General features: G+C 39.5%; 2 protein-coding genes across 6 annotated transcripts in view; both read right to left on the reverse strand.

Annotated features, from left to right (window-relative positions):
• CERS3 (ceramide synthase 3) overlaps positions 1–4,401 on the reverse strand; it is a 123,255-nt gene extending 118,854 nt beyond the window's left edge. Inside the window, exon 1 of the mRNA XM_027083229.1 lies at positions 4,234–4,401. The gene's annotated coding sequence lies outside the window, so the exon portion shown is untranslated. The remainder of the gene's footprint in view (positions 1–4,233) is intronic.
• Positions 4,402–17,316: 12,915 nt separating this feature from the next.
• Positions 17,317–26,495, reverse strand: part of LINS1 (lines homolog 1) — a 29,475-nt gene continuing 20,296 nt past the window's right edge. For 3 of the 5 annotated variants that reach the window (XM_027083230.1, XM_027083232.1, XM_027083231.1), the window contains one exon: positions 17,317–25,370. In XM_027083230.1, coding sequence (XP_026939031.1) covers positions 24,485–25,370 — 886 coding nt within the window. In that variant the 3' untranslated portion in view covers positions 17,317–24,484. The remainder of the gene's footprint in view (positions 25,371–26,495) is intronic. The other 2 variants (XR_003428020.1, XR_003428019.1) reach the window with 2 other exon arrangements.

The following is a 26,495-nucleotide window of genomic DNA, read 5'->3' on the forward strand; positions in this document are numbered from 1 at the left end:
TTGAACACAAGTACTCTATAAAGAACAAATGGATTGTGGCATATGCTTTTTCCTCCCTAATCACTTCATTTAAGAACATGGAAATATAAATAAAAATTATTTCAAGTCCCTTAATGTAATGTTTTATCTCTTCATATAACCTAAATATATGCATTAGCTGTGAATTTTACAGTTTTCCCATTAACGAGAATTATGTTTGGTGATTATTTCACAATATATACAAATATTTAATTATTATGTAACAACACCTGAAGCCAGTATGTCAATTATATCTCAGTTTTAAAAAAAGCTAGAAAACTGCTTCCAGTTCTTCCTTCTCCAGGCCCAGTGACCACACGTCACATGTTTCAGAAGGCAGAGCTACAGGATGGAAGAAGGCAGCACAATCTATGACAGGAGAACTAAACCGTTGCTGCACACATGCAAAAAGTATGTATCTTTTGATTTTGTTTTTATATTGTGCACATGCACACGAACGTGTGTGTGTGTCTGTGTAGTGTGTGTATGTGTATGTCTGTATCTGTGTCTATGTCGTGTGTGTGTGTATGTGCATCTGTGTGTCTGTGTGGTGTGTGTTTGTGTGTACCAATACTGAGCAGACAAATTTGGAAATTTTGGTTAAATGTATTAGTTTCCTGGTATTTCCTGAAGATAAAATTCAGGGAAAAAAAAAAGAAAAGTTTCCATTGAATTGGAACTTCTGTAAACCGAATGCCAGCTATGCGTAATGCCTCTGGTCTGTTCAGTTCACACTCCTTAGAACGCTGTACAGATACCCTCCACAGACTTTCCAGCAACCAGGTTGGCAAAAAAAAAAAAAAGAGGAAATGGTTTTTTAAATGAACCAAAACCCTTTAACTTTATATTTGAGCAGCATGTAAACACTCCCTGCCTGAGAAATTTTAAATCCTCCTACTTGGGAAAGGGGAAATGTGTCTCAAGGTCAAACTCCCTCTCACACAGCCCTCTTCTACTTGTTAATGGGCTTCCTCAGACTTTAAGGTCTGATAATAATGAAATTTGGAAATAATTTAACTGTTTCAAAAATACAGTGATTGCTGAAGTCCATTTACAATGGAATGTCTGTCCCCTATCCACAGAAATTCCTGGGGAAAGTTTAGGCTGTTACAGTGTCGTATAAGGTCAAAGGTTCTTTTTTAAAAAAATATTTATTTATTTTGGCTGTGCTGAGTCTTAGTTGCAGCATGCGGGCTCTTCGTTGAGACTTGCAGACTTCTTGGTTGTGGCATGCATGCGGGATCTAGTTCCAATCAGGGATTGAACCCAGGCCCCCTGCCTTGGGAGTGTGGAATCTCACCCTCTGGACCACCAGGGAAGTCCCAAGGTCAAAGGTTCTTAATCTCTCCATCCACGTGCTGTTTGATGTTTTTATACCTAAGCCCTAATTTATTCTAATTAGGCTTTTAACTTAGTTTATATTTTCATCATTTAAAATCCTTGCTATAAGACACAATCTTAAGGCAATATATAGTATGGCCCATAAAATGATGAGACTGATTGTTGCACTGGGCTTAGGAAAGTAAGTCCTGCCACTTAAGAAAGTCTTCTTTCAGAGTGCCAATTGTCTGGTCTGTCTGGGATGACACAAAGATTTCTTCAATCATTCTGGGTCTACCAGCTAAATAAAAACAAACTCACGATGTGTGAGACCAATAAGGTCAGTGGTATTGTGTGCGCAGGTGTCTCCAGGAAAAGGAAGAATACAATTGCATTTGATTCCAGAGGGAGCTTCCCTGTGTTCCTCTCCTATCTCTCTGCTATGATCTGCAGTTCATTGGGATTCAAAGTTAGGGACAGATGCCGAAATGCCATTCCTGATGCCAACTGGCTTACTTAACTCCAGGCTTTTAGCCAGTAAATAAATCAATCACTCTTGTCCTGAATCTGTCTTTATAAAGGTATATTATCTCCAGTTCAAGCTTTGTATTGCATCCCTAAATTCACACTATGAAGGCCTTGGAAAGCCCAAGGCTCCTGAGTAGATGGCCTGGGGCCCAAAGCAAATGAATGGTTGCCACACTATACTCTGTTCCATGAGTTCTTGGAGCCAGGCCCTCCTCCCACATGCATCCTGCCAACAAGGTTTCTGCTACGGCTTTGGGAGCCCAGAAAAACTCAGATGAACTCTGTGTGTGTGTGTGTGTGTGTGTGTGTGTGTGTGTGTGTGTGTATGTATGTGTGAATGTGTGCATAAAAACACATCTTTCCTGACCTCTAACTCTGAAATGATTAGCACAACAAACTGACTTTTGTAAAACAAGTATCTGATGTTCTTGCTTTTTGCCTGATTTTACTATGCTTTAGGGGAATCTTGGCATAGGACTTTCACTACCCTGTTTCAGAGGCTATGTCAAAGCTGGATGGTAACCACTATAAAGGATCTCAATAATTACAACGTGATATTCAAAGAAAGTCAATCACACGATGTTATAATAAACAAGCACCAGGCAGCTCCATGAGGGCAGGTTCTTGCCTCCATTGTTCACTGCTGATACCCCCATGCCCAGAACAGGATCTAGCATGACAAAGCATCAACAAATAATTGGAGAAATGACTACTATTTATCGAAAGCCTACCATTTTTCAGTCATGCAGATGACACACTGCATAACTTGTCTCTCTATTCCTTATAACAAACAATGCCATGTGATGGACGTTATAATAAATAGCTTATAAATAAGGAAAGTGAGGTTTGAAGAATTTCACTGACTTGCCTAGGTCACATAATTAGTAACCAGGAAGGAGCTATTCAAATCTAGGTCTGTCTGCCTTTCTAGCCCATGTTCAGTCCACTTCATCATGCCTTCACCCCAAGAGTAGAAGCAAATTATAGATTGGCTCTTGATCTTGCTATGACACCAAATTAACATATTTGCATATTATTTTGGATTCAGAAACACCTCCAGGTGACAAGGACTCTGTAAAGGGCTGATGGAATACAATAGGAGAATAGAAGGCTCCAATCATATATATATATGATTGTATATATACATCTGTGTGTAGGAAGGCAACAGAGTTCTGGCTTTCTCACTTCCCTATTATACTGCTAAAATCTCACTGAGCCTAAATATCCTTATCTGAAAACTGCATAAGATGAGTCTTGCCTCACTGAATTAAATGGGAAATGCATATACATACAGCAAGAACCCAATAAGTGCAGACTATTGCTAACCCAGAATTATCTTCAGACTTATATAAATTTGATTGCTTTTAGAAAAGACAGAATATTTTTAATGGGAAGACTATACAATTACTGTCAGCACGAACATATGCCTATTTTCCCCTTCAAGAATTTGTCCCTTTGTCCAGCAATCCTACTGATGAAATTTTAAGTGGAAACCCCCTTTTTAAAAAAGGCTTGTAGGGGAGAGGAATGAAAGGTGTTTAAAGTCTGAATCCTCACTCATGGTAGAGAAGGACCTTGGACATTATAGATTAATGAATAAATTAATATTCATCATCTGGTGAGTCCCAAAGGTTTCTTTCCTTTGCTCTGTGTAAGGCTTTTCAGGAAATAAAATTGCTTAAAAGAACATCTTCACTAAACATGGGTTAGAAAAAATAAAGTTTTGTTTTTGTTTTGTTTTTCTTCACAAAGCTGGCAGTTTTAGAATTAATCACCTAATGTCTTCTGGACATGACATTTAGACTATCTCCCTTAAGACAGAACCAGCTTAGAAAACCTTCTTACTGTGAGATGAGCAAATTCTGCCTTGTTCCAAATTTAAGACATTCTGAAATGGCTTTTGCTATGCTGCCTGGAGATCCCCGGTCACCCTTTGCATTTCAGCTTGAGTCAAGGCTTTCCAAATAAACCAAGCTATGCCGATTGAGCGTTCAGCCTCATGTGATTTCACTCTCTGAACAATTCTTCCTGTCCCTTCAGTGAATCAGTTTAAACTCGCCAAAGAGCAAGTAATACAAGTTAGAAGTTTGAATTCAACATTTACTCTCCACTACTAAAGACTTCTGTAGTAAAACTCATCAAGCAAATGGCTTCAAAGCTCTCTTTTCTGTATCTCTCCCACAATCAGGCCAAAAACAAACATTTTCATCATTTCTCTCTCCCTCTCTCTCTCTCTCTCTCTCTCTCTCTGTCTCTCTCTCTCTCTCTCTCTCTCTCACACACACACACACACACACACACAGAGCCAAGGCCAACTTGGTTTTGAAGTTTCTCAAATAGTAACAACATCCACAAGATGATGCCTACCTTTCTGAAACTTCAGTCCACAAAGATGCCCCTTGGTTGTGAAGAGACAGAGCCAGACTCTCAGTGCTCCAGCCAGCTTTGTTCTCATCAGAGAGCAACACACCTCAGCTCTGTGTAAGCTCTGAAATTCTTTCAGAGACCCACCCTCTAAAGTTGCAGGTCAAGATTTCTGACTGAGGGCAGTCAGTGACGTGAGGCACAGCTACTGGATGGCACCTTCAGATTCTTTCCTGATGCAATGTTGTTTCCTGTTTGACCACATGGAGAGGAGAAAACTGGAATTCAGTGGGACACCGAGTCACAAATGCATCAACTGCTTCATCATCATTGCATTTCAGTGCACACAGTCATTAGTCAACTACTGAACAGGATAGTCTTGCTGTTTGTATTAAAAGGAAGGGGTTTATGTGGCAGAAAGAGACCTGCAACACTGCTGACAGCCCTGCACTATCCTCTGAGCTAGTCTGACAGCCGTAGTACTCTCCAGAAGCCTGGAACACAGGCAGGGCTTTTTGCTAACTAAATCACTACCACCAGCACTGCACCACAAAACTCATTACCAAGGAGCATCAGTCTCAGAAATGCAACTTTTCCACCTGTTTCCTAGCAATTGAAAAAGAAAACCCTTTTTTGAACCATAAAATGACCAAAAAAAGAAAAAAAATCAGATCATCTTTTCTTTTTAGAATAGTTGGATGCGATTCGCTTTGTTTTTATTTGTGTCTCAAAGAACAATCATCACAGACAAGGAAAGACAAATCTATTAGTAGCACAATATAAATGTTGTTTGTCTGCTTGAGACACTTCAACTTTAAAGGCAAGTGTCCCTCATTTTATAGTGTTTATTTGAGATGTTGCACCTTTTGGGGCCATTTTCACTTTCTCTTGCCTGAAGATGAAACTGCTGCAGGCGTGGATTATTTAAAGGTGCTTTGACAAGAAAACTTCAACAAGTTTATTCCTGTCCTCTTATAAGCTGAACCTTGCCTCCCAGAAGGTCTGGGCAGGAGGTGCTGCCTCCTCTGAATGCCTGATTCGAAGCTCTTCTCATTGGCTGACTTCAACTGCTGAAAGACAGCTTTTTTCTTCTATCAGCTTAATAGCTAAGAGCAAATTAAAAGCTGACTAGAGACGGAGAAGGGGAAACGCCAGTTTCAAGTTCTTTGAAACTCCATAGTTTCTCAAATTTCTCTAATGAATTCAGTTCAAAGAAGGAAGCCTGGTCAAGGCCCTTTCACTCAACACTTGCTCACTCAGTTCTCCTAGGCTGTTTTTCTCTACCCAGACTTTCTTTTTTCTATTAAGGTGGTCATAAAATTTAAAGCTCATCTGGCAGGTGGTGAACTTCCAGCAGAGTGGGCACTAAATGCGCAGATTGTGGTTCAGACCCTCATCAGATCTTGCCAGGAGACTATGCAGAGTTACCTCACACTATCCATTTCTAGTCTATTGTCTTCTAACTGCCACCAGACTTATTGTAATAGGCAAGAACAAATCTAACTTCATGTTGGATCTGTTTCTTTTTCTTTAAACCTTGTATTCTATTGCTTTGGCTACAAGTTAAGAATGTTGCCTATAGCCTGAAATATACAGGATAGCTCATTCACAAGGCTCTGACCTTTAAATATATAACACTTTTCCATTCACATGGAGATAAAAAGTTGCAGAACAGAGAATAACATTTGTCTTGTTGGAAGTTTATAGGATCATTGTGACTGGACCTCTGCAAGGACAAAGGATTCTGGCACCAAGAAACTGCAGAACCAAATGCACCCCCAGTATAAAAGAAGCTTGAATTCTAACTCAGGGAAGATGGTTCTTTGGGACACTAGTCCACTATTTTCTTGGTCTGCTGGCTTTCTGAATAAAGTTGCTACTCCTCACCCCAACAACTCATTTCTCAGCTTATTGGCCTGTTGTACAGTAAGCAGTACGAGCTTGGACTGTGTAACATTATCTTCCCAATTAAGTTTTTTTTCTTTATCATGTCTCTTTCCCCTGCTGATAGAGCTCCACCAGCCACCTTTTCCTATAGGTCTCCTTAGCACAGGAGATAGCTACTCCTCCAGAATCTTCTCTTGTCTCTTCCCACTACCTTCCAGGCAAAGCAAACAGGCAGCTTCCATGCCCTTCCATTGACTGCTCTCTGCCCTCTCTGAGTGATGAAAGTCTGACTCCCCTGCCAAGTCCTGCAGCTTTCAGCCCTCCCTGTTCTGTGTTTATACCTATATTACAATGCTCACTCTACTATTACTACTTAGCTGGTTCTGTATCTGCTTCCCCACTACACTGGGAATCCCTCTGGGACATGCCTTACACATCCTTATATTCCTGGAGCTTAGCACAGTGCTGAGCTGTTCAATACTTGTCAACAGTTAACACTTGTCAACAGTTAAATTGTGGGCATCAAACACTCAATTTCACTTTGCAGATATCTGGGGAAGAGGATACTCCTGAACTCTACTCTGGATGCCCTTTCTCAGAATTAAACAAGCCAAGAGTGTTGTAGGACCACATTTTTTTGTTTGTCAATTATATAACTAAATACATGTCATCTACTGATGAGATACAATGTTCAAATCAAATATGAAGTATTTATACATAGCTCAATACCTTCTCTATCATTAAAAGAATTTCACATCTGCTGTATTTTTTGAGTCAAGGTCAAGGTGTAGTTCCTCCTTCTTTAGAGACAGATGAAAAACCTATGCAACAGGGGACAACAGCTAGAGGGATGGAAGAGAGGAATTCTGGAGGTTTGCTAGTTGTGACTTGGGGGAGCTGTGAATTGGGGGAACTCCCAGACATGTAAGCCTCATGTCTGGGAGTTCCTCTGAGGAAGATAAATAAATATAAACATGGTTCTTTCCAGGACTCCTACAGTAATGCTTTTCTTTTTCTCTTTTTTTTTCTCTCTTTCTCACTTGTGCTTCATAATAAATGTATCAGTTCATTGCTAACAGAAAACAGAGAACCTGAAGGAAGCATGATAGAGCAAGATGCATGTGTGGGTGTCACTTCTAGACGATACTTAACTGTTTCATTTTATGAGAAAACTTTAGGAGTTAAGACATTGAATCAGTTTTATATATTTGAATCTACATTATGGATATTAAATCATTTATTAAAATCTTAATGATCATTGCTTTTTAAAAAGTGAATATTACCTCTGACAATTAAATGTAGGCAATTAAGCCTGATAAGAGTGGAGAAGTTTCGAGGGGAGCAATAGGGGGTACATTACAAAACTGATGCGTTTTTACACACAGACCAATCTTGTCACTAAAGGTTACTAAAGTATATAAAGGATATTTCACAGAGTAAAAGAGGGGCAGGGGATAAGAGCAGTGTGGACTCAGGTAAATCCAATCAAGATTCTGGAAGGCTACTTAGGATCTCAGAAGAGGAAAACAGAGGAAGCAGGACACAGGAAAATGGACTGTGGGCCCCAGCAGGAAGCCGACTAGACATGGTGCCACAGCTCTGCTAGCAAGGAGCAGAGGGTACACAGCTGCACGTGGTGTGGGTGTGGAGGAACGGGAAGTGGGGCAACTTCTGATATTCTAAGCTGCATGTTATGTTTGACACTGAACCTTAATCTAACTTTCCAGAGAAGAAAATATAAGTTTAATAGAACTGATCTGCTTTTCTCCTCAAAGGAGAAAATCCCTTCCAAGAAACATAATGAATACAGTTTTGGCCATGTCGATCTTAACCTAACCAGTCAAATTTTCTGAGCTTTTGCTATCAACAAACTCTGTTTTCTTGTAATGTTTCATCTCATCGTTTTCACAGAGTTTTCAAATGCAAAGGTTTGCTCAGAGATAGAAATACTAACTCAAAATGCTACCAAACCGTGTATTCTTTAAATAGGTATATGGGAAAACTCATATGGGATATAATGAAACAAGGAAATGTCTGCACAAATACCTACACCGATTGAAAAATTGACATAAAATAGTCCCCCTGCCTCCATGATTCAATCTCCACAGTAGATTACAGACTGTAGGAACTGAATTGTGTCTCCCTTACCCCAACCACCAGGGTCCACACTTTCCCTGGCCCAGTGTTGCAAGGGTCCCTGACAGGTGATTTGAGAGGCTACTTCGTGAGAAAGTGAGGAAACTGAAGAGAGAATCATCAGAACTAAGGGTTCTCCTGCACTCAAGTGCCCTCCCTTTCCCAAAGCTCCATCCCCTCTCCTGCTTTGTTTCCCCTGGTCACTCCTCACTATCTCTTACTTCTTTGTTTTACTGTCTGTCTCCCCATTAGAATGGCAGCTCCATGAGGACTGGGACTTCTATCTGCCTTGTTCACTGCTGAGTCCTCAGGAGTCCAAACAGTTCTTGGCAGAGTGGACACTCAGTGCTGAGAGAGTACATTCAGTTATCTAGCTATTTACCATTGTAACTTCCTCTCTACCACAACGGGTAGTTACTTTCTCAAAGGTAATTCACTGGGCTTTTTCAAAATTGAAAGTCGGCATTTGTGTGTCGAGAAGATGGCCAGTTCTACTTTGAGCTTGTTAGGAGAAGGGGAGAGTCTTCCCTTGAAGACTTAAGTCTGTCACATATTGAGTACTTGAAGCAAAGGAACTTTAGAATCCAGCTGGCACATTCTCTGGGAAGGCTGTGGTGTCACGTGCCAGCCAGATCACACATCTCCACAGCTTCGTTTACCACCCCCAGTGATGGCCAGCAGATGGTCTCTGCCTCAGTGATGGGGCAGGCCACATCTCAACTCGCCTCCTGCAGAAAGGTTTTGTTGCTAAGCCCCAGTGCCACTTTGTGCTCATTATGTGATCTTATTCTTATTGACTGTGTGAGTCTAGACAAGTCATTTAACCTCTCAGTTCCTCAGGTTTCTCAACTGCAAAATGGGGAAGACAACAGCAATACCTTATAGAGTTAGGAAAACATTAAATTAGTTAATATCCATCAAAGCACTTAGGAGAGTACCTGGCATATAGTAAGCACTCTGTGAATTTTAGCTATGATTATAATAATAATTATTATTAATATATTTAATCTATAGGTTTTATTCCTATGTTTATTCCTAATAGACTTTATTTCTTGCACATAGACTTAGTTTCTCCAATTAAATCTTGAGTATAAGGACTGTATAAAGTTTCCAAGTAGCACCCATTACCATTCTCTGAACAGAGTATTTGTTATTCAATGAATAAATACTCATTCAGCAAGTATTTATTGGGTTCATACTAGTGCCAGGCACATCACATTATGTCTTTTGAAGGAGCTAAGGATCTCAAGAATAACAATATAGCATGACTGCCCAAACTGACACAGATGCATACTCACACAAATGAGCAGAACTGTTCACTAACCCTATTATACAGAGTGTAGAGGGAAACAGACACATGTGTATGTGGTGTGGGTCTATTTATATGTTCTACCCAGGTACAAATTGGGAGGATAGAGGAGATGGACTTCAAAATTTATTATTTCATATCCTTTGTGCATGCAAGCATAAGCCATGGATTTTAAATGAGGAGTTCAGACTACACTGTATGGCATCAGGAATCAGACTGGAGTGGGCAGATAAACTTTTCATCCTCAAAATCATTAATCCCATGATTATCTCAGTCTGTGAAGGCTGGACTTGGCAGCTTTAACATCTACAGTCCCTTTATCCAGCATTGTGCTGGGCATTCCATGTGCTTTATGAGTTGCATCAGCACTAAACAGGTAGGAAGGAAGAGGAGGTAGGAAGAAGATGAGTGTTTGAATAAATATCTGGGCCATTGATACAATGTTATGTGTGACTAGACCGTAAGGAAACAAAATGCCCCTTATCCATCCATCCATCATTCATTCAACACATTTATTATATAAGCTGCTTGAAACACAAAGATGAACACAAGACCCCTGACCTCAAGGAGCTTACTGTCTATCTTTTCCCTCCCATTCTCCCTCTTACCCCATACCCTACATGCCACCTGCCGACAAAGAACTGGGAGAAGATGTGCTTGGCAACCTGAGACCCCCAAGGATGGGTACCTCTCTTCAGCTTATGAATTTTGGGGAGCAATTTTTTAAAAATCAGGATGGAGTGCTTTATGGAAAACAGAAGCTGGACTAAATTTCATGAGATCAGTAACTAAGACTCATTCCCAAGAACAAGAACTCACACTTCTGCCTCCTTGTTAATAAAAGACTTTGTTACTCCACAGGGCATTAGAAACACAGACAGGCTTGAGGTTGGGAGTGAGCATGTGTAGTTCTGCGGCAGTTAAGCAGACTTGGTCACCCTTTAGTCATTTCCAGACCCTCCTAAAGTGGAGTTCTAGGCCAAAGGCATTTCCCCTCATCAGTTGCTTTTGTGCCACCAAAGCATCCAAAGTGACCAGAACATCCTGGTGTAACTGAAAGTGGTGCTGAGGTTCCAATCCTGAGGGCTGCTTCCTGTCCCTTTCTGGTCTCTGAGGGAGAGCTGCCCTCCTGCTTGCAGCTACCAAGTACTCTGAAAACACAGCCTTCAACAAAATGCTTCCTTGCTCCAGAACTTATGGCTTCTTTATGCTGGTTACATGAAATCTAACTTCCATGACTATCTATTTCCTAACCTCTCCTCCAAAATATAATCTCCACCCAGGCTATCCCACTTTACTCTCCACTGTACCCCAATACAAATCGCCCCTTGGCCTGAGCCAGTGGCTATGCGCATGCCCCACCTGTGATCCCTCCTTATCCCAGCCCCACACATTTCCTCTGGGAAACTTTGCCTCTCAAATCAACCTGAATCAACCTTTCTCTTTACACTTATTATCCAGATCACACCATTAGCCCCATTTTATGTGCAGCCCCATTTTTTAATAGTAGTACAGAAAATCCTCCTGTAACACAACTTGATCAGTATGTGCCTTGTCTCCCCTAGGCTGTAAACAGCCCATGAGCCTAGAAACACTACCAGGTTCATAGGAGACCCTCAATAAATATTAAGGATCTGATAATACTCTTTCCCCCATGTTTTAAGCTATATGTACCTTCTGCTGCTGCTCTTCCTCCTTCCATGGTATTTTCATTCCTTCAACAATTATTTATTGAGCACTTCCTACGTGCCTGAAAATAGGAAATCACAGTGAACAAGGCAGCTATGGTCCCTGCTTTCTAGCTACTTAAGAGTCTCAAGCTTTGGCTATGGCTGGAAAAAGCAAGTACATTCCCTGAATGTCCGCAGTCATTTACTCTCTCTTTGTGGGAGACTATCAACAGATCAGCTGAACTACACAGCAATTGCTGGGGTCTAACACTTTGAAAGAGACTAAAGGGATATGAGCAAAATACCACATACTAAGTTGATTATAAAATGCCCCTCACTGGCTTCTCCTGAGACCTCAAATAAGGAAAAATAATACCCCCTCCCCCTTTTTTAACCTCTTTTGTGTTAGGCTGGTTTTGAATTAGAAATTCAGATGTCACGTAACTTGTTTCACTGTTAGGTGCTGTTTGAAAGTGTTCTATAGGAAAAGATGACTTCTATTCGCTTATTTCATTTAAAATAGATGCCTTACAATTTCTGTGGACTAAACCTGCCAAATATGTTTCTCTTAAAAGAAACCAGTTTCTCTTAAAAGTTGCTACTCAACTACACAACCTTTCCAGGTATAAAAATCGTTTTACTAAAAACTAATAATACGTATCACCAAATGTTTACATGAATAATTTATAGTGTTCATTCATTCATACATTTATGGAATTCCTATCATAGCAGTTACTATACCAGTAAGCATGGTTAAAATAAAAATATAATAGTTTGCTTGATCACGTTAAACTGTCTGCAAGGCCCATTTGCAAAATAAAATACTAGCCATTTACAATTAAATGTCTGGCCTAAACATTAGAGGATAAATTGTACACTGGGAAATTAGTTTCAACAACTATAGTCCAAACTTATAGTTATTTAAATCCTTAAAATCAAAATCAACCAACTAATCATTCAACAAATAAATACAAATACAAAATATAAAAAATAATTATTACAGTAAGATTTAAGAGCTTTAAATTTTAGTCAAAAATTAAAAACAAAAATCTTTTGGGCCTTGCCTGGTGGTGCAGTGGTTAAGAATCCGCCTGCCAATGCAGGGAACTCGGGTTCAAGACCTGGTCTGGGAAGATCCCACATGCCGTGGAGCAACTAAGCCCGTGTGCTACAACTACTGAGCCTACGCTCTAGAGCCCGCGTGCCACAGCTACTGAGCCCGCGTGTCACAACTACTGAAGCCCACGTGCCTAAAGTCTGTGCTCCGCAACAAGAGAAGCCACGGCAATGAGAAGCCCGCGCACCGCAACGAAGAGTAGCCCCCCCGGCCGCAACTAGAAAAAGGCCGTGTGCAGCAACGAAGACCCAACACAGCCAAAAATAAATAAATAAATAGATTAAAAAAAAATCTTTTATCAAAGCTGAAAAGAAAAATATCTTTCAATAGCAAAAACCCTTTGACCTCAGATATGCTTTGCATCAAGTTTTCAGAGAAAGTAACATCATAACTAGAACAGACCAGAAAACACTCAGACTGTTCAACGTCACCACTGGCTTTTAGTAAGGACAATGTAAAGCAAAGATCTTCATATGGTCACACATGGTAACAACAGACATAACCTATAAATCATGCATATTTTCACAGTAACAATGATGGCTTGTGGCTTCTATAATCGGCAACCACCAGAGTGTCTGATCTCATATATTGGAGCAATTCTGCCATTCCATTCCTTACACATCAGCAATGATCTATAATGAATGTGAAGGATCCGATACCCAAATACATGCCATGCTAATACCATGTAAAGTAAATATCAAACATGAAGCTAATTAGGGCAGAAATACCATTTGACTCTTTCATAGTTCCAATCTTTGCAAATAATTGTTATCAAGATAGATTATCACTACTGCAAGGGTACTTTGTATATATGTAACATATTTGTCCTGATCTAAACCTGTAACTTAATTTTTAAAATGTAATTCACAATAAATACATTTTGCATCACAACCTAGTACAAATACACCCATAAATATATATATATAACTGAAACCAAAGTTTTGCACAACAATACTTATCCATACTATTTTTGATGTACTCTATTGTCTATTCTAGTCTAATCTTTTAGAAAAATGCTGGTCTGGACTTACTAAATTGGTTTACTGGCCTATTAATGGATTATGAGGCACAATTTACAGTGCCCAAACCAACCTAACTGGATCGACTTACCCTTTCTACAACTCCACATACTACTTAGATGTTTCCTCCCCTCATTTCAGTTGATTTAAAGACATTTTCTGACGGGGTAAAAGAAAAATTGGAGTAAGCATCAAATATCGGAGGGTGATTTAGGCCTCCAAACTATGACTATGGGGAATAGGATGGGTGCCTTTTTCATTTTTGAGGTCCCAGCACCCAGATCTCATACTGGGTCTAGGCACATACTGGGTCCTTGATACATTATGTTGAATTTTTAGAGTAAATAAAAGGGTATTGTTAGAGTTTGTTTAAAGTCACATAGGGATAATAACTTTCACCTGAGAAAAAGCCCACACAGAAAGATGTCCTGGACAGGAGTACAAAGCCCACAGTGGCCTGTGGAATCAAGTCTAGGCCTTCAGTCCACTTCCCGACAGTCTCTGAGGTTCCCTTACTTCGAACTCGGCAGAAATCTAGGCTTGACCTCTACTCACCTGGGTGAGAAGATGGAGCCAACCCAGCGATTCACAAAAACCCATGAAGGCAAAGACAAAGGCAAAGATGGAAACCTGCTTGGCACTGTAGCCCTGGGACGCGCCTAACTGACTTTGCAAGGCCTGATAAGCAGGGGCTGCAGCAGGAGGGGCACAGACTCGGCCTAGGACGTGGCCTCGGCCTGCGTGGGGACAGGTAGCCGGACTCGGCCTCGGCCTGGGCGAGGAAGGGGCCCGGTATACAACCTGCGTGGGGACAGGGGCACAGACTTGGCCTGCGTGGGCACAGAGACCCAGACTCAGCCTCGCCCTGCGCAGCGACGTCTCCCGGCGGTGAGGTATGGCCCGCCCGGTGCACACCGGCCGCAGGGCCCCTGAGCCGCATCCTTCCCACGCACCTTTCTCCTCCTTTGTCCTGAGGCCGAGGCTCCAATCGCTAAGCTGGGCTGGGCGGTCAGCGCAGCGGTGCATCCTGGGACGCGGGCCGCTCGAGGCCTGAGGGCGTGGGACCCCTGGGTGGGGCCGAGAGGGAGCCCCAACAGGCCACCATGCTGCACCGTAGTAACAACAGCTTGCTTTTGGTGGCAGGAATTTACCTGGGCCGACACCTCTCCTCCTAATAGGCACACTGACCTCGTAACACAGGCATGTAACGGAGGAGCTAAGTAACTTGCCCAAGCTACACAGCTCGTACATAGCACAGCTAGGGCTCGAATCTGGGTTTTTCGTGAGTCCAAACCCAGTGCCCTTGCTACGCAACTACACAACGTTTCTAGGGGGAAAATAACATTGTAACTGGCCTATAGACTGTTCACAATTCGGGGGGTAGGGAGAGGAAGAGGAAACTTCTAGAATAATTACAGAAACCCAGGTCTGCAGTGATCTCTCATTACAAGGTTGAATTAACAAAGATAGATCATAAATAGAAGACAGATAAAATGGGGCAATGAAAAAAAAAACCCTCCAGTAAAAGTGGGAGTATTATTCCTCTGAATATTTTATTAAATATAAACCTATGAAAATCATTTATAGAGAAGATAGTATAGTGTAGTAAGGAAAACAGGCTTTGGAGCCAGACAGCCCTGGGTTTAAACTACGACTCTTCAGCTTATTAACTTTGGGATGTGTGACCTTGGGCTTTTTAATAGTCTTTTTAAATGCTATTTTCCTCATGAGTAAAATAAGGATAATAATTCCTCCTTGCAGGGTGTCCTGAGGATTAAATGAGGAGAAAAAAAGTCTAGAAAGCATTTAGCATAATATCTGGAAAAATTAAGCACTCAGAAAATGACAGCTATTTTTACTATTTGAGTGCACAAAAAATGTAGAAAATGTTCTTAATAATGAGCAACTTAGTGATTAAGTCTTATTAAGTGCTAAGTCTTAATTAGTTCTCCATGAAATAAAAACAAAAAGGCATCAAGGAGAGCTCAGGATGAGATAAGAAAACAAGGATCTGGGATGCAGGTAATATATGAATAGAGATGGATGAAAGGAGATTTCAAGGAAGTAGAAAAATAACCATAATTTAACACCTGCTTTGGAGGTGATGATGAGCTGAACTGACATTGAGGAACATCAAATCAGGTATGAAGAAGGAAAGAGTTCAGATATTCCACCAGAACACTCAGAAAAAAGAACAAAGATGAGGGTGTTAAGAGAGGAAAGTAAGCATGGAGATTAGAAAGCAGAAACTCAATCTACAAATGATGATTTAAAAAATGAAATGTAAAGAATACTGAAGGAATGGCAAAAGAGAACCTAGAAAACATATCTGGGATGGTATGTAAGACTCATCTTGTTCTAGGCAAGAATACTCAAAAGAGAACCAGACGTAGTCAGAACCTCAGGAAATTTCTGGATTTCAAGGACAAGAAATTATTTTGGATGCATCCATCAGAAAATTAGTTAACCTAAAAATAATCAAATGAGGATGGATTTAGCTTTCTTCTCCAGAAGCTAAGGATAGAAAACAAGAGCAAAATGGCAATGGTTTAAGAAAAGTTGTAACACAAAAACTATTCTCAAACAAGTTGTTATTCAGGTCAACAAAGGAATGGCAACCAAAAGACATTCCGATATATGAGGTCTCAGAAAATATATCCCCCTTCCTGGAAAAATTGCTGAGAGACATACCCTAGACTTCCTTCTTGGAAACATTACCCGAGAGGAACCAAAATTGAGATTAGTTCATTGGACAGATTGTGAAACAGAGTTAAGACTAAGTAATAAATAAATATAATGGTAATAATAAAATGGAATGTAAAAGGAAAAAGTAAAATTGGGAGAAGCTATATAATGTACAAATTTTGGGGAAACAGCAATTTGGTTTATGAATTCAGATGAAATTAACAATGGCCAGAAAACTGGAGGGGGCAGGAAAAGTGAAAGTGAACTAAATTTGCATATAATGGAGTCTACACTTATGGCTTCAGTCTTGGCTTTGATGAAAAAGGAATTTTCAAACATTTTTTTGAAAGCATAAAAGGTAATGATTTGTATAGTTAAAAAAGTAGGTATGTTTTCCAAATAGCTACAAGACTTAGTACAAATTATTAACAACCCATCTGCAACCCAAGAGTAAACAAAGGAAATAACAAGAAAGAATAAACTGTAATGGCAAAAATGTAATTTATGACAAGAAAAATCATTTTAAGCTTAAAACTATGTATGCTATACTTCAATAAAAAGGAACAACTTTTCAACTATTAAAAAGGAACAACTTTTTGATTGTTTATAATATAAAGTCCATTTATTTATTGTCTGCTGCTTGTACATGACCAGACCAAAGAACTCTTACCCAAAGGTTTAGGTTAAAAGTCACATAATACAGTTGGAACCTCAAACGCTGGTCTTGGGTGGTCCCAAAGCACTTTTCTTGAGATACTACAGTGATTTTTTTTTTCATCAGCTGGTTCACAAATCAAGTTGCACAGCCCGGGTGTATAACACAGATGGCATAAGAGTTCTAGCATCATATTTTCTACTTATCACTGTCCCACATGGCATGCTACTGTGTTTGTGAGTCCAGCCTCCCATGGTGGGTATGTCACCACTGACCTATAACACCTGGAATGACATACCTTTGCTGTAGATGGTCCTTTGCCACCCTCCATAACAGACTATTAAAGAACAAAATAAACAATACTGTTAACTAACTTTTTATAATGCTGTTAAAAGAAAAACTTCTGATGGAATCTTGGTTGTTTCTTCTCTCTCCATGCCGATCTAGGAAGTGCAAGTGCTGTTCAAGATCCATTTCCAAATCCCTATCTGAAGGTGTCTTGACATACTTTTTTGTCCATACGGACCTTTCAGAGAATCAGGCTGTTTGTGATTACTCCTAAATGTTACTCTAATTTCACTCTTAGTTGTTAATAAAACTCATTAGTATAAAGCTGTTGCCAATCAATTTTATTTTCTAGTTCACCACTCATTTTCACTTCCATATAACCATCAAATCATTCATTATACATATTAAAAGTGACACACAAGAGGACATATGCCATATTCAAGCAAAGAATGCTACATGACACCAAAAATGCTTTACTTGTCAACAATCTAGTAAGGGGAATCTTTCCACTTTATTACAGAAAAAAATAGCAAAATCAGAAAAAAAATTTAAAAGACAATTTATAGGAAAATCGGCAGTCAAAAATCCAATTCTATTTTACAGTAGTGGGCTATACTACTCTTATGTTTTACAGAAATGAACAAACAAAGTCAGCAATTTAGAAATGGAAAATAAACTTCCTTTCTTAGCCATAAAAAAAAGTTCAGCTGCAGGAAAACCTGTGCTTCCTTATTATAGTTTGTTAAATAACTTAAAAAACAAAGTCATAAGCAATCATAAATGTGCTGCTGGTGTGTTCACTTTGTGGGCCTCAAGGGAGAAATGTGTCTGGCAGGAGGTCTAAAGCACTGTAAAAAACCCCACATGCTATCATGATGCCACAGACAATCCCAATCCCCACTCCTAGACAATATCTTTAATGTAAACCCATGTTTTAAACTCTACGGCTTTCAATGATTAGGTAGACTCTTGTCTCAAACCAGACTAAAAACACCTGAACTTTTCTCACTGGAAAGGAAATCATACCCTGATCACATTCCATTTCTCAGTTCTTCTAAGTATTAGAAAACTGTACTTTCTTTGAAAAAATAGCTAAAGTTCCAAAGAGAAAAAAAACCCACAAGCGATCCAGGGTATATATAAACATGTATTTTACCCAACACAGTGAGTAACTGTACTACAGTTTAGTCAATCTACTTGAAAAGGTTAATGCCAATGGCAAATTTAGAAGGGGATCCCTGTTTTTTCTATATCTTAAAAAATACTAGTGAGCTGTATAGTTAGGAGGGGATACATGGGGTTAACTGTAAAGGCTTTGATCTGCTTTGTTCAGCTCCACTTTCCTTAGAATAATTAGAAAAACTTACAGTTGGTTTACTAGTCTGACCTATAATAATATAGTCAGAAAAGGCATTTTATCAACCACAATTTTCAAATGAGTATTTTAATATAAAGCAAGACAACTCTATACGGTGTCACAAATGACAATTCATAAAAGACCAATTAAAGTTCAGTATTTAGGTCAAGTTTTTCCAAACCCCTGGGCAGCCCAGGTGGGCTAAATGCAGCATGAGTGGGCCACATGTGCCCTGAGGAGAGGTCAGGAGGCAGGTCAGATTCCCAGCAGGTGCTTGGTGACCACAATGTTGCCTCTGGGGATGGCATTCAAGTCAGTGATGACACAGTCATGTCACAGGTGCCACAACAAATCCCAGTATTCAGATGGCACAGAGAACACAAATAAGTTGAAAATCACTGTCCTGGTGGTTTCTACCTCCTCTCTGTCTCCTCTCTCCGGGTCCAACTAAAGCTGGTTTGTCACAAGTGAACAACAGCTTCCTGATGGTCAAAACGCCCAGCGTCTTCTTCTCAGATACTAAACTCCATATATATTTCCCTTCTCAAAGCCCTACCTGACCTTAGTTTCTGCAAAGTATTTCTTGTTCTCTGGCCTCTGTAATTTTTTTCACTTTCCTTCTTCATCCAGAGCTCTTTCCCTTCCTCTCCCTAGTCTCAGGGAAATCAGACCTTCTGTGATTTTCATAATGCATAGGCAAATGACTCCTATGTCTTGCTCTAACGCTGATCTTCTCATTTTCAACACAGGATTTCTGTCTGCTGGGCACGAATATGTGCTGAAGACAGTGCCCAAGTCACTCTGGTGAAGATGGAACTCATTTTCCTCGAGACTGTAAAGACCTACTTCCCCTATTTCTGTGAACAGCAGCAGCTGCATCTCCACCGTGCATGTGCGAGTGAGAAAACACCTCCTGTCTCAGGCTGATCCTCTCCGTCCTTTGTAAAATTTAGGTGTATTTTTTTTCCAGTTATATATTCACACATTGTTGAAAGACTCAGTCTTTCAGTTCTGGAAATTTTTCCTGGATTACTTTAGTACTTTTCCCTCTCTGTTTCCACTTTTCTGTCTAGAACTTCTGCTATTCAGTTATTGAACCTCGTGAACTGTCCTCAAATTTTGTCATTTCTCTTTATTTTCCAATTTTTTTCGTCCTGTTTTCCTCAACTTACATTTCTATTGAGTTTTTCATTTCTGCTATTGCATTATTCATTTATAAGAAGTTTGTTTCTCCTGAATATTTTTTTATGTATTATCTTTTATAACCATTTATCTCTGAGGATATTACTAGATTAATCTCCTCCTTGCCTAATCTGTCTTGTTTTGGCCTCTGTCATGTTAAGAGGCTTTCCGCAAACGCCTCGTGATCCTTGGCTGTTCACTCCTATGTAAGAGTTGGGCACATAAATGCCAACTAGAAACTCTGCCCATGGGTGGTTTGTGACTGTGGGCTTCATAGTTGGGAAACTTGGCCGAGTAATTTCTTTGGGGAACCCCCCCCTCCACACACACACAATGTATCTTTAGATCTTTCCTCTTAAATCTGTGTCTGATTCCACAGAACTCTCTTCTAATTTCCTGGGGGAAAAGGTTAGGGGTGGTGGTGGTTCTCAACATTCAGTATGTGTCTAATTAATCCCATTTCAGTGTGGTAGCCCTGTCCTCAGCTGTGCCTGCTGTTCCTCAGTCCAAAGACCTGCTAAGGATTTGGCTTTCTTGGACTGCTCAGTCAGTGCTTGTGTGTCTCACTGCTCCTTTACTCATGTCTTAGTGGGTCTATGGAGGGAGGGGGCCTGATGCAGGCATTCAGCAAGAAGGCCTTGCTCCCCCTCTTCCATTCCCATTGCCCCTGATGCCAGTGGGACTTCCCCAGGATTCTTTTCAATCTTTCGACTTGTCTGCCTAGCCAATATATTGCTACAGAAGTCACTTTCTTCAAACACAAAACCAGTCACTTACTTGAAAACCACACTGGCTCTCCACTGCCTACAAAACAGTCAAAACTCCTTAGCACAGCACACAAGGTCTTGGATGCTCTGACCCCAGCATAGCTTGCCAGCGTGACTTCTCTTCATACCACTTACCACACATAGTACAACGTTAGTTTTAATAGTGCATGTGTACCACCCTCTGCTTGAAGACAGGCAGTTATGGAGAGAAGGTTGGAACTAGACTGACTAGATCCACTGTCTCGGCTCTGCCACTTTACCAGTTTACCAAGTTAATCTCATCTGCAAAATAGGGATCATAATAGTACCTATTATTGTGAGGATTTATCAGAGCACTTGGAACAGCAACCGGCATATATGCGTTAAAGATTTTAGGTCTCTGCACACCTGTCTGCCCCAGAAGACTATCAAGTCCTTGGAGAGGATCTCTTCTCATTTGCTTAACATTTGTGGTGTGTTTATAATAATGGGGCAGACATGATGCTGTTCACAAGGGACAATGTAAAAAGAGCATGGCAAATGGAGACGGTTGGCAAATTATTAAAACATAATGTGACAAATGCTACAATACAGGAAAGAGCACAGTGAAGAGAACATAAAGCATGTAAGATCTAATGGTTCAAAACAGGTGGAGAAGGCTTCACAGGTCCAACATTTAAGATGGGGCTTGACCAAAAAAAAAAAAAAAAGATGGAGCTTGATGAATGAATATGTAAGGCAAAAGGTGGTACTCCTAAGACAGTGAGTGGGGCGAGAACCACAGGTGAGACTAGAGGAACAGGTTGGGGCCAACTGCACAAGGCCCTGTATAACCTGTTTGAGTCTCTATTTTGTTTCAACCACTGTTTGTCAATTTCACTGTCCTAGCACACTGGGAGTGCCATAGACAATTTTGAGGAGTTATAAGTATTTTGTTACTAATAGCTGAAATGCAGCTACTTGGCAATTATTTAAAAAATAAATTAGAACACGCTTCCAAATAATGTTGAAGAAACCAGATATAAAAGAACACATACTCTATGATTCCATTTACATAAAAGACAAAGCTAGGCAAAATTAATCTATGTTGTCTCAATTTAGGGTATAGTTACCTTTACCGGTGGATAGTGACTGGATGGGGATCCAAGGGGGACCCCTGAGTGTCAGTAACGTTGTTTCTTGATCTGGATACTGGTTTCACAGGTATGTTGTTTGTGAAAATTCATCAAGTCGTATACATGTATTTTGCTGTATCTGTTGTATTTTAAGTTAAAACAATAAATTAGATTCATGACACTTAGTGGTCACTTGGACACACATGCGTTTACTTGAAGAAGAGGTGGAGTTACAGACTGGAAACTCATCGTGCAAATATCACTAGTTTTGTGTTCCTTTATGGACTACCTCAGGACAGCTCTGGTACTCTGAACAGCCAGGAAAGTTATCACATGGCCAGAGTCAAGTCACCTTCACCAACAGCAGGGCTTCAGTGAGGGTGGGAGGAATTGGCTTACACCTAAGGGTTAGTTATATTGAATATATGTAGCGTCTCTGAAATGCCAACATTCTGCATACATAGGAGACTGCCTTTTCCTAATTTTAGATATTATAACAAGGGACTGATGGTTCCTTATTAACCTTATAGAGAAACACAGGTCAAAAACACATCTTTATAAGCATGACTTTTAATGCATTTAACATTTATGTACCCTTAGGAACATAAAGAATCAAGTTTGTTTCTTTCCTTTCCTTAAAAAAATTTTAACTAAAAAAAAAGGTACCCAATTAAAAACAAGAGTAGAAAGAGATATATAATGAGAAGTCAAATTTTCTACTTCAGATCTGTTTCCCAGGGCAACCACTATTAGTATTTTCTTATATGTTCCTACATAAATATTTTATAAACACACAAAGGCATATATAAATGTGTGTGTATTACTCCTTCCCCACCTTCTTTTCTTAAACAAATGGGAGCCCAGTATACTCACTTTTTTTAACTGTAGATGTTTCATTTCTGTAAACATGAATACAGCTCATTCTTTCCACAAGTATATATAACTGAGCATACATACTATGAATATATATATTATGACTTACTTAACCAGATTATTTCTAGTCTTTCGCTTTTATAAACAATGTGGCATTGAAAATCCTTGAAGATACATACTTTTTAATTTATGTAGAAGCTGCCCCAATGTATACCCCCAACTCTGTTACCAAACAGAGTTTTTGACCTCTGCATTTCTCTTTGGTTAACATTAGTATCTGTTATTTTGATTAGCCATCCTCTGTTTAGTTCCACTGATCTTCCCATTTCTACCTGAATGAGTACTACCCTGTTTTGATTAACACAGCCTTAAAATATATTTTAATGTCTGATAGGTTCAGTCTCCTTATATTTCTCTATAAAAGGATCATTTAAAAAATATTTTAAGAACATTTCAGACTGTCTTAATGACAGACTGACCAGCGCAATATAGTTATGCTCTCAGTATATAAATCCATCACAGACCTTGGAGATATTGTGGATTCAGTTCCAGATCACCACAATAAAGCAAATATCACAAGGTGAGTCACACGGATTTTTTGGTTTTCCAGTGCATATGAAAGTTATGTTTACACTATACTGTAGTCTAGTAAGTGTGCAATGGCATTATGCCTATATATCTTAATAAAGAAATACTTTATTGCTAAAACATGCTAACCATCATCTAAGCCTTCAGCGAGGTGTAATCTTTTTGCTGGTGGAGAGTCTTGCCTCAATGTTGATGGCTGCTGACTGATCACGGTGGCCGTGGCAATTTCTTAAAATAAGACAGCCATGAAGTTTGCCCCACTGATGGACTCTGCCTTTCATGAACCATTCCTCTGTAGCAAGCAATGCATTTGACAGCAGTTTACCCATAGTAGAAGTGCTTTCAAAATTGGAGTCAATCCTCTCAATCCCTGCCGCTGCTTTATCAACTAAGTTTATATAATATTTTAAATCCTTTGTTGTCATTTCAACAACCTTCACAGAATCTTCACCGGGAGCAGATTCCATCTTAAGAAACCACTTTCTTTGCTCATCCATAAGAAGCAACTCCTCATCCATTAGTTTTATATTTGTAACAAATAATGAAAAAGTTTGAAATATTGCAATTACTAAAATGTGACACAAAGACACAAAGTGAGCAAATGTTGTTGGAAAAACGGCACCAAAAGACTTGTATGACACAGGATTGCCACAAACCTTCAATTTGTAAAAAATGCAGTATCTACAAAACACAATAAAGTGAAGCACAATAAAATGAGGTATGCCTGTAATGACGTGAAAACTTGAATTTACTGCCTCCTCTCAAAAAGACAGAATATAATTATCCATATCACAACAATTTTAAATAGGAAAATTACCTATTAAAACTCTTTTTAAAGAATACATTTGTGTTTGTAGACCACATATATACATATACAGCTAATCACCTCTCTTTAAAAAACTGCTAAGATTCAAGTTTTTTACATATTACATTACACGTAAATACCTCAGGGGGAAATAACAGCCATACTGGCTTAAACAGCATCCCTCCCCAAATTCACATCTACCCAGAACCTGTGAATGTGGCCTTATTTGGAGATAGGGTACCTGCTGATATAATTAAGCTAAGATGCGGTCACACTGGATGAGAGTGGGCCCTAACCCAGTGACTGGTGTCCTTACAAGAAACTGGATACAGATAGACACACAGGGAAAATGTCATGTGACAACAGAGAAAGAGACTGGAGTGATGTCCAGGAAGTCCAGGAATACCAAGGATTGCCAGCAATGGCCAGAAGCTAGGAAGAGGCAGGGAAGGATTCTCCCCTAGAGCCTTGAGAGAAAGTGTGGCCCTGTAGCCATCTTGATTTTGAACTTCTAGCCTCCAGAACTGTGAAAGGATAAATCTCTGTTGTTTTAAGCCACCAAGTTTGTGGTAATTTTTACAGCAGCAATAAGAAAGTAATACAATAACTATCCCAAATTTGTGTAAGTTGAACTACCATAAATTTTGAGTGCTGTACTTGTATCAAGTGACTTATCATTTGATATATCTTTTTCAGTCACTAGGCAGCTTCCAAAAGGCAAAGGAAAAGCATGTTAGAAAACCCTTTTGAAGTTTTTTTTTTTTTTTTTTTTACTGTTACCTCATTAAGGCACAATTATATTACGGAAAACCAGTTCCTGTTTTACAAAGGAGTCATACTTCTATTATATATTGTCTCAATATGTTTTAACAACTTCAAAAGTGCTGTTGGATTATATGGGAACAGATTTTTCTTCTGCAAACGATAAATGGCACCTTGTAGCTCTTCAAAGCACTTTACTGTTCTGTAAGATATTCCCACTTTAGAAACAATGTTATTTGGGCCTATGTCACAATCAACAGAGAAGGGAGTATTAGATTCTTTGGGAACCAGAGACCTCGACTGAGACTCCAGGATAAGTTCTTTTTTACCCCTACTTGTTCCAATTGTGTCCTGAATTTTCTTCATTGCTTCTTGGTGTAAAGATGTTAGTCTACTGTTTGCTAAACGCTGGTCTGTGGATTCTTCTTCAGAATCATCAGAGGTTTCATAATCTACCAGACTTTGAGAAGTTCGTTGGGGAGACAGATTATTAGCCTGGAGTGTGGCCTGGGCCTCCTCAGACATCACAGCATGGTTCAGTGGTTCAGAAGACGCTTCAGAAGCCCAGGAGACCCAAGCATGAGCATCTCTGTGATTACCAAGAACAGCCAAAGGACTAGGCTCTGTTTGGTTGCTGCTTCTGTCTTGGACAAGTGAGGAGATACAACAACAAATATTTACATTATCTTTAGATTCAGTTATATCAAAGTACTTGCAAATGGTGAAAAAATTATCCCAGTCTTTTTGCAATAATTTTAAATACCTAACAAAATACTCAAGAAAACAGGTTTCTGATGAAATCAAAAAATCAAGAAGAACTGTAGAATCAAATCCTATATTTTTTAATAAGAATAAAAAAATACAGTGTGGATTATAGCCATTTTCATGTGTGTGATGGTTCCACATTTCTTTTTCTTGGGTCAAGCTTTCAGTAGCTTCACATTCTCTGAAAACAAAGAGAGCAGAGACTTCAGATTAATGACTGTTTACAAATACAAGTTTTGACAGATGTAATTCACAAACCATAAATTCTCCTATCAGATTTCTTTTTAATGTATGCATTATTTTAAAAACAAAAAAAATTTCAAAACAATCTCTTTTTCCACAAACTGCATATAAATCTGATTCAGTAAAATAAATAAAATCCATTGACTTTGGTAGTTCTAGTTTTTACCTGCCCAATTAAAGTCCTCTGTCTTCCTGTCTCTTGACATCAGAATTCCTTGCTCCTACAGGTAACTAATTCCCTGTGGTAAGGTGGGAATTAACCTCCTTCCTTTCCTTCCACACTTGCCTCAACAGGGGTGGGAATGTGACCCAGAATGACCAATCAGAGTACCCAAGCTCCTGGCCACCATGATTCCAACATGAATCTGTGACCCACGTAGGCTAATCAGATCTCTCCAGGACTTCTGCTGGCACCATTAAAGATTATAACTGTAAGGCTGCTGTAAGCCTGGCACTGCTGGTGGCCCTGTCTGAGAGTTAATTCAGAGCCGTGAGATAGAAACAAAGAGAAATAATCAATGACATGGTTTGAGTCATATACAGTTACACCTGATGCCAGTTTGACCCCTTAGAATTCCCAATTAAGAGCCAATAAATTCCATTTTTTTTTCGCTTAGACTAACTTATGTTGATTTCTATCACTTATAGCCAGTCACTCTTAACTAATACAGTTACATTAAAAAAAATACATGTGACATGAGCACATGCCTCTGCGAGCACACTAAACTCAAGCTAAGAAAGTTAGAAATTCACATACAAAGTAAATTTAATTCAGAGGCTTCCTCTTTCTTGATGAGTAAGAAGTCAGCTTTGAATACAACTAAGATATACTCTACGAGGCATGTGCATTCAGACAGAATTTGTATTTGACCGTTTCTAAGCCTAATTCAAATCGCATGCAGGAATTCTGTGTTCTTGATTAGAACCTTTTGAAAATTGGCCCCAAACTCTTACAGTCTGAAAGCAGCCACTGCCAGCAGTGTCATAATACAAGTAAGAACTGGCAGCACAACACTGCACCGACAGTCATTAGTAAGAAATCCCTTTCTCTGAAGCCAAGAAA

This window comes from Aethalodelphis obliquidens, unplaced genomic scaffold, assembly GCF_003676395.1.
Source record: "Aethalodelphis obliquidens isolate GAN/ISIS:26980383/991018 unplaced genomic scaffold, ASM367639v1 scaffold49, whole genome shotgun sequence".
NCBI classification, from domain to species: Eukaryota; Metazoa; Chordata; class Mammalia; order Artiodactyla; family Delphinidae; genus Aethalodelphis; species Aethalodelphis obliquidens.